Source organism: Scyliorhinus canicula, chromosome 11, assembly GCF_902713615.1.
Source record: "Scyliorhinus canicula chromosome 11, sScyCan1.1, whole genome shotgun sequence".
Taxonomy (NCBI): Eukaryota; Metazoa; Chordata; class Chondrichthyes; order Carcharhiniformes; family Scyliorhinidae; genus Scyliorhinus; species Scyliorhinus canicula.
Genome location: NC_052156.1, coordinates 5,117,255 through 5,135,460, shown reverse-complemented (window position 1 = coordinate 5,135,460; position 18,206 = coordinate 5,117,255). Strand labels below are relative to the sequence as shown.

General features: G+C 46.8%; 1 protein-coding gene across 1 annotated transcript in view; it reads left to right on the top strand.

The window, feature by feature from the left end:
* The window catches only part of LOC119973732 (host cell factor 1-like), a 116,181-nt gene that overhangs the window by 21,658 nt on the left and 76,317 nt on the right, over positions 1-18,206 (top strand). The window contains exons 2-7 of the mRNA XM_038812140.1: positions 3,411-3,559; positions 11,421-11,581; positions 14,209-14,414; positions 15,637-15,721; positions 15,838-15,944; positions 16,688-16,867. Of these exons, the coding sequence (XP_038668068.1) occupies positions 3,411-3,559; positions 11,421-11,581; positions 14,209-14,414; positions 15,637-15,721; positions 15,838-15,944; positions 16,688-16,867 (888 nt within the window). The remainder of the gene's footprint in view (positions 1-3,410; positions 3,560-11,420; positions 11,582-14,208; positions 14,415-15,636; positions 15,722-15,837; positions 15,945-16,687; positions 16,868-18,206) is intronic.

The window sequence follows — 18,206 nt, the reverse complement described above, 5'->3', positions numbered from 1 at the left end:
ATATTGAGATATTTGGTGTAATTCTGTGCTCCTTGTGTTTGGATGAATATGGACAGTTCCACTATTCGCCACTGACAGGATGCTACAGTCAAGTCAAAAAGCCATTCTGCCTATCACACAAATGAGTAATGCGGTTTTAGAATTTCAATGCTGGGTAATGCAAGCCGCATGTCCCAAACACTAGCAGACCTTATCAAACAACATGTCCCCTCCACTGTTTGCGAGTCCATGCTTGCAAAACTCCGAACAAGTATTCAATATGAGATTCCGTGATTTGACCACATTTGCTCACTAACCCTCGTGTGTACTTAGAATTCCGCTGGCACCCAATTAAAAATAGTCAGACGGGCTCGCAGTGTGGTGCATTTGTGTGTACTGGAAACTACATATTATTACACATCGCCCTGTTCTTTGCAGATAGTGAGATTATGTGCGCACACTGCATCTGTTTCAGCTATTAAAATAAAAGGACAGTCATTTGCTGGTTAATTCTTCAGGGTAATGCCTTGAGCAATCAGAGTCAAGCTGTCTGGTTTAAATTTCAAACAATACTCGTCAGTTAATTATCAGTCACCCTCAACTGCTGCATTCTCCATGACAATTCCTCCACCAGTCGGAGTCAATTTGCCAACCAATCGGCAGGCTCTTTTTGTGCAGTATAACTTTTTTATTTCCCTTGGGTTTATATTCTGGTGATTGTCCTGATGAGTGCAAGACTAAAAAGATTTGACAAAATGCCTTTTTTCCCAGCAATACTCAGTGTCAAATTTTGTTTGCTGCTTCTTAGGATATTACACTATGTTAAACATGTTACACAATTACGTGCTGTTGTACAGATGGAGCAGTTTATGGAGAAGGATGAATTCTGTAAGATAGTTTTTTTTCACGCTGACGTTCTGTCTCGTGCTCCCTTGTGTAATCCATAGAATCCCGACAGTACAAAAGGAACCCATTCGACCCTCCAGTCTGCACCGACCCTCCGAAAGAGCGCTCTACCGTGGCCCACTCCCCCCACCCTATCCACTGAACCCCGCGCATAGATCATGGCCAATCTGCCTAAGCTGCACATCTTTGGAGTGTGGGACCAAATCCACACAGAGACACGGGGAGAATATGCAAGCTCCACACACAGCCACCCATGGTCAGAATCAAACCCTAATATAATTTATTTTAAATATGCAAACAAACTATTCTCCCATGACAGTTTGAAATAACAATTCTCGCAGAGGCCAATTTTCCTGTGCTGTAATTAGCGTGTCGCTCTTGGTGATGTCCTGTTGCATGGAAATGGAATTATGTCACTTTCAAATCACTAGAATGATTTTTGCATTGCAGATTTATTTGAAAAGATTTTGAAATCTGCATCTTAAACTTCTATGCACAGCAACAAAACAGTTCTTGTGCAGTCTGTAGATGTTTTTGAGGACTAAAACACAGCAGAATACAGTAAAATGTTGAACTTTGCTCATCAAAATTAATTTTTAACATGTGATGTCCTGAAAAGATACATAGCCTGTGACCTGATTTGTGATGCCAACTGAAACCTGGCCACTTTTCTAATGCAGGCAGTAGGATAAGGATCTTGAGATCTTCTGTATTTATTTCAGATGTGTGTGTGAGATCTCATCTCAAAGTATCTTTTTTCTATATCTTTGAAGTTAATCACAGATGAAAACAAAGGTTTTGGGAAATGCAAAAATATTTAACTATACTTCATCTCTAAATTTGACTTCGCCAATTGACATTCACCCAACCTAGCATATCTGGAATTTTAGTGTTTATACTCTGACTCTCACCAAGTCTCACTGGGGAGTCGACTCCAGTGGCGGCACGGCAGCACAGTGGTTAGCACTATTGCTTTGCAGCGCCAGGGTCCTAGGTTCGATTCCAGGCTTGGATCACTCTCTGTGCGGAGTCTGCTCCTTCTCCCAGTGTCTGTGTGGGTTTCCTCCGGGTACTCCGGTTTCCTCCCACAAGTCCCGAAAGACGTACTTGTTAGGTGAATTGGACATTGAGGTCTCCCTCTGTGTACCCGAACAGGCGCCGGAGTGTGGCAACTAGGGGATTTTCACAGTAAGTCATTGCAGTTTTAATGTAAGCCTACTTGTGACACTAATCAAGATGATTTAAAAAACATTCTCCCACTCCTTCCTACTTGTCTCCTAAATGCATACAATCTATATTTGCAACCTCTTTTAGCCTCGAGTCCCATCCTGTGTCCGCTGGTTTTCTGTTGTGACCTTTTCTCCCCACATCAAGTGACAAATCCTTCAGTCTCAGCTACTTTGGCTGGAACGTTTCCTTCACCACTATCTAAAAGATTTCTTCAAATTCATTTATTTTTAGCTAAGGCTTCTGACATTGTTCCTAAAATTTCCATGCCACCAAACATTCTGTTTCACGGTGGAGTTGCCAGATTCATTCTTAGTTTGTGTAAACATCATATTTGCTTTTACATGGGAGAGATGCAGAATTACCATCATACCTCCGTCTCTACCTCTTTGTTGACATGTTATTGCATTCCAAAATTAATTTGGTGTTTTTAAAAAAAATTGATGTTTTTGTGCCAGCTGTGGCCTGGCAACATTCTTGTCAGTGAGGTGCAAGTTTCCAAGTTCCCAAGCCCCTGTGGGTGGCACGTAGCACAGTGGTTAGTGCTGTTGCTTCACAGCACCAGGGTCCAAGGTTCAATTCCCGGCTTGGCTCACTGTGCAGAGTCTGCACGTCCTCCCTGTGTCTGTGTGGGTTTCCTCCGGGCGCTCCGGTTTCCTCCCACAAGTCCCGAAAGAAGTGCTGTTAGGTAATTTGGACATTCTGAATTCTCCCTCTGTGTACCCGAACAGGCGCTGGAATGTGGCGACTAGGGTCTTTTTACAGTAACTTCATTGCAGTGTTAATGTAAGCTTACTTGTGACAATAAAATTATTGCTATAAGTACCATTCCAGGGCTTGAGTACAAAATCAGAACTGGGGGTGCTACGTTTCCTGAGGAGTCATCTTTTGCATGGGAGGTTAAACCCTATCTGCTTGCTTGGCCGTATGTAAAAGATCCCACGACACTATTCTGAAGAAGAGCCTGGTGTCCTGTCCAAAATATAATATCCCTTAATCAACAAAACTGATGATCTGGTCAGTATCACATTCTGTTGGTAGGAGGCGTTTGATGTGTGCCTATTGGCTGCCATATTGTCCACAGTACAACAGTAACTACACTTCATAAACAGTACCTCATTGGCTGTAAAATGCCCTCCGAAGTCCGGTGGCTGTGAAAGGCCCTCTATAAATGCACGCCAATTTATCTTTTTCTTGTGATAAAGTGTGATAGAAGTGCAAGTAACTAGCTTAGTTAGTACATTGGTTTTGGGACACAATGGGGGAATTACATTTTCTGTCTTTTTGCCTGCCATCAGCAACCAATCAGTGGTTCATCCCAGCAGTGAGGGGGGACATTCCTGCAGGCTGTGCGGCCTATGGATTCGTATGTGATGGGACTCGACTGTTGGTCTTCGGTGGCATGGTGGAGTACGGAAAGTATAGCAATGAGCTGTATGAGCTACAGGTAAGGTGTTGCCAGTAAAGTTCTTTTGAGACAAAGTACTGAGGAGTTGGTATAAAATAACAGGTTATGTGGGGTTTACGGGGATTGGGTGGGGGAGTGGGCTTGGGTGCTGTGCTCTTTCAGTGGGTCGGTTCAGACTTGATGGGCTGAATGACCTCCTACACTGTATTTTTTTAAAAAGGACTTCATCAATACACTGTTTTTAAGGGCTTTGTTTAGCTCATGCCTACGAATTTTAAAAAAAACTTTTGCTGCAACAATATCTTAGTTTTCCTTTGGGGAGCTTGAATGTGTGCATACCCAAAGATCTCCAATGCAGAAAAGTACTTGAATGCATCTCTGCCATGGGTAACTTGAGAGGAAGCATAGTTTCAACATTGACTGACTTTGCACCTTGTGTTTTTTCCTAGTATTTGCCCCTCCCCACATACAGCTCAGGACACGTTGAGAACCAAATGTTTTCCCTTCCCCTGCTGCTGTCCACCTAACCTTAGTTACCACACGAGAGGCTGGGCCTGATTGCTGAGGTTCTTGAGTGATGCATGTTGTGAAACATTTAGAGAGGTTATCATTGTTGTGTTGGCACCTGTGTGAGGAGTTCACAACTTCAGTGAAGTATATTTCAAAGTTTACCGCACTTTTCCTCGACAATCTGACAGCTGTTTTTATTTGCTTGTTTCCCACTGAGGCTCTTGCGCCAGAAATTACCGTCATGCGTTTGCAACATTTATCCAAATTCTCCAGTTCTGGGAAATGTTTTCCAAATAAAATCATGAATACCTGGAGTTTTCAGAGCATTTGTGTTCTGATCAAAGCAGGCCTGCCTGGGTAAATCTCGCCTTCTGTTTACTAATGCAGCAATTTAAAGAGGGAAAAAAAAGATTCTGGCTTCTTCCCAATTACTTTCTGATGCCGTGTTTATTTTAACCCCATTGTTGTTTAGCCATAAACTAGATTTTTTTATTTGAGTATTGTTGTGAAACCATCACTGGCAGAAGAATTCCCGAGGGACGTTACATCGCTGGCTAGGCCAACATTTGCTGCTTATTGGTAATTGCCTTAAAGGTGGTTATGACCTGCCTTCTTGAACAGCTGCAGTCTATTGAGTACTGGTACATAGAATGCTGTAATTGATTTCAGGGGATTTAGGGACATTTCCTTTGTTTCACCGAAATATAGACGATAGGAGCAGGAGTGGGGCATTCGGTTCTTCGAAACTGCTCCGAAATTCATTATGATCATGGCAGATCATCTAAATCAATAACCTGTTGCTGCCTCTTCCCCTCCCCCCAATGTCCTTTAATCCCTTGAGCCCCAAAAGCTCTATCCAACTCCTTGAAACCATACAAAGTTTTGGCTTCAACTACTTTCTGTGGCAGCGAATTCCACAGTCTTACCACTCTCTGGGAGAAGAAACTTCTTCTCATTCCATTCCTAAATGGTATATCCCATATCCTTAGACTGTGACCTTTGGTTCTGGATTCCCCCAGATGTTCCCCATTCGGGAACATCCTTCTTGTATCCACCCTGTCTAATCCTGTTAGAATTTTATATGTTGCTTCCGGTGGCGGCTATGAGGGAATAGGTCGCACATTTGGTGGCTCCCGTTTCAGGCGGACGTTTGGACCTTTTCCCCTGACTTTTTTGTGCTTTTGAGCGCGGAACTGGAAAGCAATAGTACTCAGGCACAGAACCCATATAAAATTGTATGGACCTAAGAAGCCGGAGGGACCGTAAACAGCAGAAGAAGTGGTTGAGTAAGGGCACAGTGGAGGCTGTGAGAGAGACCAGCATGGCTGGTGTTCAGAGCAAGGAGCCGACAGCCCAGCCCACAATGCAGCAGCTGCTGCAGACTATGCAGCTTTGAAGTGTGACAACTTGGAGCCGCTTCAGAAGTCGATTGATCGGATGGGAAAAAGGCTGGATGATCAGACTGAGAAGCTCCAGCAGTTGGAGAAGTCAGTGGAGGAGCAGGCTGACTTTCAAACGGTGGCGGATGTGGAGATTCGGAGGCTGAGGGACCAGCAAAAAGTGCTTCTGGAAAGGCTGGAGGATCTGGACAACAGATCTCGCCGGCAGAACGTGAGAATAGTGGGCCTCCCGGAGGGGGCAGAGGGGCTAGACGCTGCCGCATATGTGGAGGGTATGTTTCAGAAGTTGTTGGGGAACGAGGTGTTCGCGCGCCCGCCGGTGGTGGACAGGGCACACAGAGTGCAGGTGAGGCAGCCGCGACAAGGGGGTCCCCCACAAGCGATGGTGGTACGCTTTCACAGGCACCTGGACAAGGAATGGGTGCTGGAATGGACAAAGAGCGCACAAAGCTGTATTTGGGACAATACCACCCTGCGTGTGTACCAAGATTTGAGTGCGGAGGTGGCCAGGAGGAGGGGAGGCTACAGGAAGGTGAAGGAGATACTGTATAAAAACAAGGTGAAAGTTGGGCTGCTTTTTCTGGCGCGACTCTGGTTTACGTACAAGGGTCAGCACCACTATTTCGAGGAACCCGAAGAGGCAATGGACTTCGTTAAGAAGCAAGGGCTGGCCCTGAGCTGAGGATGTTTGGACTCATGTTAGAGCTTTTAAGTATATGTGGTGTCTCTGCCGTTTTGGGCTGTATCTTTTTTTTTCTTGTTTTTGTGTTCTTTTTGCGTGGTTTTCCTGAATGTTTCCTGTTTGGGCTCTTTGCTTAGTTGGAGTTTGGCTGGGGGGGAATTAATAAAGAAAACAGTTGAAAGGGTTGGGTTAAAATAGATGCTTCAGGGGAACTTTGTGCAATTTGTTTCTGTGTCTGGGTAGGACTGAAGAGTGCCTGTTATTATCTCTTTTTTTCTTGTTTAACTTGAATTGTTCCATTTGGGGGGGTTGTTTATGACTTGTATTGAGTGTTTGCTTAAGTAGGGCTGATCTAGGAAAGTGGTGTGGAGGGGTCAGAGGGAGGGGTGACAGGGAACAATGGGTGGGAGACAGGCTGGTGCCGAGGCTGGGAGCCCCAGGCTAGCTCAGTGCAGCTAGTCAACGGGAGCCGAGGTCGGGGCGTCCATATAGTTAGATGGGGGGGGGGGGGGGGGGAGTTCTGCCGACGGGGATGGAAACTGGGCGGGTGGGGGGGGGGGGGGGGGAGTTCTGCCGACGGGGATGGAAACTGGGCGTGGGGGGGGGGGGGGGGGGGGGGGAGTTCTGCCGACGGGGATGGAAACTGGGCGGGGGGGGGGGGGGAAGGAGTTCTGCCGACGGGGATGGAAACTGGGCGGGGGGGGGGGGGGAGGAGTTCTGCCGACGGGGATGGAAACTAGGCATGGTAACAGTGAGGAGGTCATGGGTGGAGCTGGCTAGGAGGCGGGCCAGAGGAAGCACGACACATGGCTGGGGGGCTGGCCACGGAAAGGGGAAAGCGAAGTGCCCCCCAACCAGGCTGACCACCTGGAATGTTAGAGGGTTAAACGGGCCAGTGAAGAGGGCACATGTGTTTGCGCATCTGCGGGTTCTGAAGGCGGACAGAGTCTTGTTGCAGGAGACGCACCTGAAAGTGGCAGACCAGGTTAGGTTAAGGAAGGGCTGGGTCAGTCAGGTCTTTCATTCGGGGCTTGATTCTAAGATGTGGTGGATTGCGATCCTGATTAATAAAAGGGTACAATTTGAGGCGGAGGGCACAGTCGTGGATGGGGGTGGCAGGTTCGTTATGGTGAGGGGTAAGCTCGAAGGGGTGAGAGTAGTCCTGGTCAGTGTGTATGTCCCTAATTGGGACGGTGTGGATTTTATTAGGAGGATGCTAGGAAGATCCCTGACTTGGACTCGCGTAAGTTGATCATGGGTGGGGACTTTAATACAGTCCTGGACCCGAGCCTGGACCGGTCATGCTCAAGAACGGGCAGGTTGCCAGCCATGGCAGGAACTGGGAGGGTTTATGGAGCAAATGGGGGGGGAAAATCCGTGGAGATTTGGCCGGCCGACGGCGAGGGAGTCCTCGTATTACTACCACGTCCACAAGGTGTATTTCCGAATTGACTACTTTGTGGTGAGTAGGGACCTGCTGGCCGGAATGGTGGGAGCAGAATATTCGGCAGTTGCCATATCGGACCCTGCTCCGTACTGGGTAGACCTGCAGTTTTGTAAGGATAGCTTTCAGCGCCCACCATGGAGGCTGGAAGTTGGACTACTCGCGGACGAGGCGGTGTGTGAGAGGCTGAGGAAATGCTGCAGAATTATCTGCAGGTGAACGATACTGGAGAAGTCTCGGCAGCGGTGCTCTGGGAGGCATTGAAGGCAGTGGTGAGAGGGGAGCTGATTTCATTCCGGGCATACAGGGACAGGACAGATAGGGCAGCGACGGGCCGACTGATTAAGGAAATTCTACGGACGGACAGGAGTTGCGTGGAATCCCCGAGGCCAGAGTTACTCAGGGAACGACAGAGGCTGCAGGCCGAATTTGGGGTGCTGACTACAGGCAAGGCTGTAGAGCAGCATAGAAAGGTAAAAGGCACGATTTATGAGCATGGGGAGAAGGCCAGTAGAATGCTTGCTCAGCAACTGAGGAAGAGGGAAGCGGCTAGGGAAATGGGGAGGGTAGTGGATGGGGAAGGTAATCTAGTGGGTGACCCGGCAGGGCTGAACAAGGTCTTTAGGGACTTTTATAGGAAGCTGTATACTTCGGGACCGGGGGGGATGAGCGATTCCTGGACGGACTGACCTTCCCAAGAGTGGGGAGGGGGTTGGTGGACGTCTGGGGGCCCTGGTCAGGATCGAAGAGGTATTGGGGGGCCTGAAGGTCATGCAGTCGGGTAAAGCCCCCGGGGCCGGACGGGTATCTGGTGGAGTTTTACAAAAAATTTGCCAGGATAGTGGGGACGGTGCTGGTCAGGGTCTTTAACGAGGCAAGAGACAGGGAGTTTACCACCGACGATGTCGCAGGCCACCATCTCGCTCATTCTGAAACGGGATAAGGACCCGGAGGCCTATGGGTCATACAGGCCAATCTCCTTGATCAATGTAGACGCCAACTTACTGGCCAAAATTTTAGCGACCTGAATGGAGGGCTGTGTACCCTATGTAATTGTGGAGGACCAAACCGGGTTTGGAAAGGGGAGGCAGCTGGTGGCCAACCTAAGAAGGCTGCTCAACGCGATTATGATGCCCCGGAGAGTAGGGAGGTAGAGATAATGGTAGCCATGGATGCTGAAAAGGCTTTTGACCGGGTCGAGTGGGATTATCTGTGGGAGGTACTAGGACGGTTCGGGTTCATCGACTGGGTTAGGCTATTGTATCAGACCCCGGAGGCAAGTGTAAGGATGAACAGGACGACATCGGACTATTTTAGACTGCACCGTGGGACAAGACAGGGCTGCCCTCTCTCCCCACTGCTGTTTGCGTTGGCCATAAAGCCGCTGGCAATTGCACTGAGAGCTTCCAGGGGCTGGAAAGAGCTGGTCCGGGGGGGGCGGGGGGGGGGGGGGGGGGGGGGGGGAGGGGAAGGAAGAGGAGGGAGGAAAGAGAGAAGAAGAGTGGAACATAGAGTCTCGTTATACGTGGATGATCTGCTGTTATATGTATCGGACCCAATGGTGGGGATGGACGGTATTATGGCAACCCTGAGGTAATTTGGCCGGTTCTCCAGATGCAAACTGAACATGGCTAAGAGCGAGTTGTTTGTAATTCAGGCGAGGGGGCAGGAGAGTAGGCTGAAGGGGTTGCCGTTCAGGCCAGTGGGGGAGAGTTTCCGATCTTTGGGGATTCGGGTAGCACGGGACTGGGGCAGGTTGCATAAGCTCAACCTGTCCCGACTGGTGGAACGAGTGAGGGAGGAGGTCCGGGGGTGGGATGCGCTCCCGCTGTCATTGGCGGGGAGGGTGCAGACTGTTCAGATGTCTCCCCATCTTAATCACACGGTCCTTCTTGAAGAGGCTGAATAAAATTATTCTGGGATTTGTATGGGCAGGGAAGTGCCCGTGGGTGAAGAGGGTGATGCTTGAAACGAGCAGATGGGAAGGGGGGCTGGCGTTGCTGAACTTCAGCAACTATTACTGGGCGGCCAACATAGCGATGATAAGGAAATGGATGGTGGGTGCAGGGTCGGTTTGGGAGTGGATGGAGGCTGCTTCGATCAGGGGCACTAGCTTAGCAGCCCAGGTCACGGAGCCTCTTCCGCTTCTGTTGGCACGATACTCCACCAGCCCGATAGTGGTGGCGGCTCTTCGGATCTGGGGCCAGTGGAGGAGGCATGTAGGGGAGATAAGAGCATCGGTGTGGACCCCAATCTGCGACAACCACCGATTTGCCCCGGGGAACATGGACGGGGGGTATTGACTGTGGAGGAGGGCGGGGATTGTAAGGATGGGAGATCTGTTCCCGGAAGGGAGCTTTCCGAGCATGAGGGCTCTGGAGAAGTTTGGGCTGGGGAGAGGGAACGACTTTAAGTACTTGCAGGTGAGGGATTTTGTACGCAGACTGGTGCTGTCCTTCCCACGTCTCCCGCCGAAGGGGAGGCAGGACAGGGTAGTTTCTAGGGGAGAGGTGGGAGAGGGTAGTGTTTCAGACGTCTACAAGGTGTTAATGAGTGCTGAAGATACACAGACTGAGGTCCTGAAGCTTAAGTGGGAGGAGGAGCTCGGGAGGAGCTGGAGGACGGTATTTGGGCAGAGGTCCTGAGCAGAGTAAACACGACTGCAACATGCGCCAGGCTCAGCCTGATCCAGTTTAAGGTCGTGCACCGGGCCTACATGACTGTGGCCCGGATGAGCAGATTCTTCGGGCTGGAGGACAAGTGTGCTAGATGCGCCGGAGGGCCGGCTAACCATGTACACATGTTCTGGTCGTGCCCTAAACTCAGGGGGTATTGGCAGGGATTTGCAGATGTCATGTCCCGGGTATTGAAAACTGGGGTGGTAATGAGCTTGGAGGTGACAATCTTCGTGGTCTCAGAGGACCCGGGAGTCCAGGAAGAGGGAGAGGCCGACGTTCTGGCCTTTGCTTTCCTGGTAGCCCGGTGACGAATACTGTTAGCATGGAGGGACTCAAAGCCCCCGAGGGCTGAGGTATGGCTATCGGACATGGCGAGCTTTCTTGGCCTAGAGAAAGTCAAGTTTGCCTTGAGAGGTTCACTATTAGGGTTCGCCCGGAGGTGGCAGCCATTTATTGACTTCTTCGCCGAGGAGTAAGCGTCAGCAGGGGGAGGGCGGGGGGATGTTTAATGTGTAATTTGTGTCTTGACTTTTTTTTTGTACTGTACAATGTCACTTTTTCTATATGCCTAAAATACCTCAATAGAATTGTTTGTTAAAAAAATTAGAATTTTATAGGTTGAAGGGCAGCATGACGGCGCAGTGGTTAGCACTGCTGTCTCTCAGCGCCGAGGTCCCAGGTTCGATCCCGGCTCTGGGTCACTGTCCGTGTGGAGTTTGCACATTCTCCCCGTGTTTGCATGGGTTTCGCCCCCACAACCCAAAGATGTGCAGAGTAGGTGGATTGGCCATGCTAAATTGCCCCTAAATTTAGAAAAAATTGGGTACTCTAAATTTATTTTTAAAAATAGAATTTTATAGGTTTCTATGAGATTCACCCACTCATTTTTTCTAAACTCCAGCGAATACATCATAATCGACTCAATCTCTCCTCGTATATCAGTCCTGTCATCCCATGAATCGGTCCGGTAAATCTTCTTTGCACCATCCACAGTGCTACTGGTTTTGTACTACTGAGTGGCTTGCTAGGCCATTGCAGAGGGAGTTAAGGGGAAATCATTTGGTGTGGGTCTGGAGTTGCATGTCAGATCAACTAGCCCTGGGGATGTGTAATCAACACTGAAAGATTGGGTGATTATCCAGGACAGAAATCACCAGTCATTAATACTGCTGCTCTTGTTTTCCAGGCAAGCAGATGGGAATGGAAGAAGTTGAAGGCGAAAGCCCCCAAAAATGGCCCTGCACCATGTGCCCGTCTTGGGCATTGCTTTTCTGTAATTGACAATAAATGTTATTTATTTGGGGGATTGGCGAACGACAGTGAAGATCCAAAAAACAATATTCCACGGTAAGAAAACTGGGTGATTATTATGTCTCCCCTCCTGTTTCTGTTGGCAATGTGAGACCACGGAGAGCTGTCCTACAAATCTGAAGAGCACATGATGGAGGGGTGTGGTCATGCACTGCCTAAAAGCAAGTCAATGACATTTCTTAAATTTAGGCTTCATACACATCAATCAGAACAATTCACACTTTATGCAGGGTGCAAATGAGAAGTAAAATACCCAGGTGGTATTGCCTTATTGCTATCAGCAATTGTGGGTGTTGCACTATCTGCCTGTGACATCAAGGCATCATTTGACAGAGTAGGGCATCGAGGAGCCTTAGCAAAACTGGAGTCAATGGGAATTGCGGGGGACTCTCCGCTGGTTGGAGTCATACCTGGCACAAAGAAAAATGGTTGTGGTGGATGGAGGTCAGTCATCTCAGTACCAGGACATCACTGCAGGAGTTCCTCCGGATAGTGCCCGAGGTCCAACCATCTTCAGCAACCATCATAAGGTCAAAAGTGGGGATGTTTGCGAATGACTGCATGATGTTCAACACCATTCACGACTCCTCAGGTAATTAAGCAGTCCATGTCCAAATGCTGCAAGACCTGGACAATATCAACCCTTGGGCTAACATGTAGCACAAATGTAACTTGTCACTTAAGTGCCAGTCAATGACAATCTCCTACATGAGAAGATCTAACCGTCGTCCCTCGACATTCAATGGCACTACCATCGCTGAATCTGAGCTGGAGCAGCCATATTTTTTTTTTACTTTTTCCAATTAGGGGGCAATTTAGCGTGGCCAATCAACCTACCCTGCACATCTTTAGGTTGTTGGGGCTGAAACCCACACAGACACTGGGAGAATGTGCAAACTCCACATGGACAGTTACCCGGGGCCAGGATCTACCCCGGTCCTCGGTGCTATGAGGCAGCAGTGCTAACCACTGCGCCACCGTGTCACCATACTAGCCACATTAATACTGAAGCTACCAGAGCAGGTCAAAGGTTACAAATCCTACAGAGTAACTTGCCTCTCCAGCCCCACCTCCCAACAACACTCAAGAAGGTCAACACCATCCAGGACAAAGCCCGCTTGATTGCTGCCGCTTCCACAAACATTCAATCCTTGCATCACTGAAGATCAATGGCAGCTGTGTTTACCATCTACAAGATGCACTGCACGAACCAGCCAAGGTACCCTAGGCAGCACCTTCCAAACCCTCAACTGCTCCCATCTAGAGGACAAGAGCAGCCGATACCTGGGAACCCCACTACCTGGAGGTTCCCCTCCAAGTCACTCACCACCCTGACTTGGAAATATATCACCATACCTTCACTGGGACAAAATCCTGGAACTCCCTCCCTAACAACACTGGGTGTACCTACACCTCCGGGACTGCAGCGGTCCAAGAAGGCAGCTCAGCGTCACCTCCTGAAGGCCAACTAGGGATGGGCAATAAATGGTGACATAACCAGCAATGCTCACATCCCGTAAATTATTTTTTTTAAATCTAGTTTATCTTGACAAGTTGGTGAGACCCACATATACTGATCCTTTGACTCAGTCCTGTGTAAAAGTGCCTCAAATTGTGCATATATTGTGAAATTAGCTGTTTAAAGATTTACATTATATTCAGATGTTTTATAAGAGAGTCTTTTAAAGTTCTTATTCTCCACCAACTAAGTCACCTTCGACTGATTCATGTAATAATAATTTTTAAAAGCGATGGGTAGATACAGAAAAACTTCAGGGCAAGGGCAAAATGTTAAACCTGTACTTCATACACATGGATTGGTTGAATTAAACTTCGTGCAGGGGGCAGAATGCTAAACTTAAAGCCATTAAGAAAATACTTTTTCACAAAGAGTAGGGCGGCACAGTAGCACTGTTGCTTCACAGCGCCAGGGACCCGGGTTCAAATCCCGGCTTGAGTCACTGTGTGCACTGTCTGCATGTTCCACCCATGTCTGCTTGGGTTTCTTCCGGGTGCTCCGGTTTCCTCCTGCAAGTCTCGAAAGACGTGCTTGTTAGGTGAATTGGACATTCTGAATTCGCCCTTTGTGTATCCAAACAGGCGCTGGAGTGTGGCTACTGGGGGGATTTTCAAGTAACTTCATTGCAGTGTTTATGTAAGCCTACTTGTGACACTAATAAAAGATTATTATTAGTACAAATCTGACGCTTCCCCCAAAAGTCTGTGGATCAATTGAAATTTTCCAAGACCAAGATCAAACATTTTTCAGGTTCGGGTGTGGAGAGATAAGGAAAAGCAGGTTAATGGAGTTCATAGTGCCAATTAGCTGTGATTTAATCTTGTTCCTCTGCTATTGTGAGTTTGGAGTCACTTGTAAAGACAGTAAGAATTGTTCATTCTCTTTCCTGAACACTATTAATGATAGTTGTGTTTTTATGACAAAATGGCAACTTGCAATGATCATTTTTCACTTCTAGTGTCAGTCCTGAAATTACCCACTTCATTGAATTTGGCATGTTGGAATTTGAACTGGTGACCAGTGGGTTGCAGATCCTTGCCATAAGCTATTACGTTACCCTGTTCATTATCTACAGAATTGAACAGTAAAAATCTATACATATATATTCTGGCCTTCATGCAAAAAAAACTTTGTTTTCTGAAAGGTACTTAAATGATTTGTATATATTGGAGCTGAAGCAAGGGTCAGGAGTTGCAGGATGGGATATTCCAGTCACCTATGGAAGCCCTCCACCACCCAGAGAGTCCCACACTGCAGTCGTGTATCGCAGCAAGGACAAGAAAGCAAAACTCGTCATCTATGGTGGAATGAGTGGCTGTCGACTTGGAGACCTTTGGATATTGGATATTGGTAGGTGTATTTTATTTCTGTACTGGCAACAAGTTTGTTTTAGGGACTTTAATATTTGGAGATCCAGTAACCAAGCAGATACGTTTGACCGCTGCGTGCTGCTTTCTAGTTAATTGTACCTGGTGCTCTTCTCGTGGTGACCAGTTGAAATCGGAGATCCATAATTGCCATAAGTGCGTGAAGCCAAATTTCTGCTTTTAATTTTAAGCAGAGCCCTGATGATGGCTTGTGAGACTCGGATTGGAATAATGAAGGGTGGATCATTTATATTTAGAAGACCGCTCTGTGATAGGAACAGCACCTGTTTGCCATCTGCTGCATTCTCCTAACATGAAGGCACCATTAGAGATACAGGAGGTTAAAGTGTGCTGTTTTATGTAGGATGCAGTTATTTGTGGAAGGGCTGGAAAGCATGATTTATGTTCCTCCATTACAGTTATATCCATTTGATTATTTTTTTTGCCGCCTTTCATTATCCCTTGTGCTCGGAGACTTGTAATCTTGAGTTATTGGATTGTGTGGAGGAGGGGGCAGCAAAGTGTTGCAGCCAAAGCCTGACCCACCAATTATACAAAGTAACTTCCAGCAAATCTCACTAGTAGTGACATGCAGGCGGATCATAGCACCAGCACTGCCGCCTTGGCGAAGAATGGATTACTCAGCATGGGCAAAATGGTCATACTTCAGACCTTTTTGATCTCTGGCCGCAACATATACAGTGCGGTAGAATTTTGTTCCCCACTCCCCAGCCCCTCTTCAGATTCCACATACACACACACAACCCCAGCAAGATTTTGGATTGTCAAAGCTGGAAGGATGCTTCAATCACAGAATGATAAAGCACAGAACAAGGCCATTTGGCCCACCATTCCTGTGCTAGACTTTTGTAAAGGCTACCCACTCCCTCTTCGGCACCTGCTCTTTTCCCTTGCCCCCCCCGAATCTTTTCCTCTTCCAAGTATTTAATCCTATTTCCGTTGAAAGTTACGATTCAATTTGCTTCCACCACCCTGTCGGGGGGGTGTACTCCAGATTGTGAGTAGCTGTGTTTATGTTCAAACATTCTCCTTGTCTTCCCTCTGATTTTTTTAGCCAATTATTATTAATTTGTGCCCCTGGTTACCAATCCATCGGACACAGTAAGTAACATTTCAACTTGCCATATTAGGATATCTGTAAATTAATTATATTGATATAATTTAATTATTTCCGTATAACACAGCGACTTTAACGTGGAACAAACCAGAAGTTGCCGGAGTGCCACCTCTGCCCCGAAGCCTACATTCAGCCACAATGATTGGGAGCAAGTGAGAATCTATTTGAATTCTTAAGTGAAATTGCACTGAAATGTTTACTATTTGTGCCAATTGTGCTCGCATCCAGCAATACACTTTATTTTATTGTATTTTTTGTTCCCTCCCAGAATGTATGTTTTTGGCGGCTGGGTCCCCCTTGTGCTGGAAGATGTCAAAGCTCCCACACATGAGAAAGAGTGGAAGTGCACAAATACGCTGGCTTGTCTAGATCTGGGTATGATGTGTTGTTTTGAACTATTCAATTTTGCACTATATTATCCCTGTGCTGTTTTGATAATGGGATCTCTTCAGTGGAAGTAAATGAGTGCCAATATTGATATTTCGTATAATCACAAGTGAAAATTCTGCATAGTGGATTCTTTGGAATGATTTCAAGCAGTTTTGCTCTTGCATCGAGTCTGCACCGACCCACTTAAGCCCTCACTTCCACCCTATCCGCCTAACCCAATAACCCCTCCTAACCTTTTTTGGACACTAAGGGCAACTTAGCATCACCAATCCACCTAACCTGCACATCTTTGGACTGTGGGAGGAAACCGGAGCACCCGGAGGAAACCTACGCATACACTGGGAGAACGTGCAGACTCCGCACAGACAGTGTCCCAGCGGGGAATTGAACTTGGGACCCTGGCCCTGTGAAGCCACAGCGCTAGCCACTTGTGCTACCGTGCTGACATATAGACAATTAAACTGGTTCTTATCAAACAAGATTACTGTCACTATAAGCAATCTCGTACGCCTCTAATTTTTCATCTGTAGTGTTACTGTGGAAATGTAATGGGCTGGTTTCTTAAGGTTGGGTGAAACTCTCTTTTAAACCATATTTCTCTCTTTTATTGGATGACTCCTGTTCCCTTCCTTTCGATAAGCATTTGGCCAACATAGCATTGGTATGCAGGGTTTTCTTTTGCTGTACCAACAATGGCTTATTAATGTATAATTTCTTTGTTGAACTAGAAACAATGACTTGGACTCAGATTTCTACTGAGTCGTTTGAGGACAGCATTCCTCGTGCTAGAGCTGGTCACTGTTCAGTCTCCATAAGTACACGCCTCTACGTGTGGAGTGGCCGAGATGGCTACAGAAAAGCTTGGAACAATCAAGTCTGTTGTAAGGACTTGTGGTATCTTGAAACAGGTAAGTGCATTTTAGAGAACCGGTTGTAGTTGTATATACAGCACAATATGTTAGAGAAACTTGAGGTGTGTAAGGAAAAGATTGAGATGGTATTTTAGATGTTGCAGGTTTCATAAATTGAGAGTATAAGTCAAAATGTGCTTGCCAAGATTTATTCCTCCAGCAATAATGCTAAAGTAGATTATCTGGTCACTATTACATTGCCAATTGTGGGACTTCGCTGCCCTTTGCGACAGTGGCTCAACTTAGTACTTTGATGGCTGTGAACTCTCTTGGGATGTCCTGAGGGTGTGAAAGGAACTAATTTGTTGCAAGTTCTTTTCTTTACAAAAGGAATTATGTAGTGTTTAAGCTTTATGAACTATTGGTTACACCATTATTATATTACCCCGTTTTGGACATCTTACTTTAATAAAGCTGTTAGAAAGGGGCATGCAGCCATCACACCAGACTACGCCTGGGTCTCTACGCATCTTTTCTACTGTTGTCGAACTGCGTCCATGTATTTACATTGTTTATTTATCGTATGTCCTATGTTTTTCATGTATGGAACGATCTGCCTAGACTGTACGCAGAACAATACCTTTCACTGTACACGTGACAAATCTAAATGTGAGTGAGAAGTAGATTGAGTGAGGAATTAGGAATTTGGTTCAGGTGGACATTTCGGGTAAACTTTTAAATTTAGATTATTTTCAAACATTGTTGGTTGAATAGCCTAGTTAAGCATGGAAGTGGCTGAAATTATCTGTCAATCAGCTGAAAGCTGCTCTCAATAGGTGTGAATGGCAGTTTCAGAAAGGTGAGCTTTGCACGAGTAATCAGAGGTTCTAGAAAAGCAAAGATTTTAAACTTGCAAACAAAAAAGGCCATCATTTATTGCCCATCCCGAATTTCTCCTGAGCTGAGTGACTTTCTAGGCCATTTCAAAGGGCATTTAAGAGTCACCACATTGGATCTGGAGTCACATGTAGGCCAGACCAGGTAAAGCCGGCAGATTTCCTTCCCTAAAGGAATTAGTGAACCAGATGAATTTTTCACGACAGTCAACAAATGGGTTGATTATTAGACTTTTAATTCTAGATTATTTTATTGAATTCAGATTTCACCATGTGCCATGGTGGATTTGAACCTAGGTCCACAGAAGATTACCCCGAGTCTCACAGGATTACCAGTACAGTGACAATACTAACGCACCACCACTTCCCACGTGTGAGTAAGACATTGATTGAATGAAGAGTTAGCCATTTGGTTCACATGGGAATTCAGTCCAGAAGAGAAATGAAGCACTCCTTTTTCAGATTTTTTTTTTCAGCCTCCAATGGTTAGTGAGTTTCCT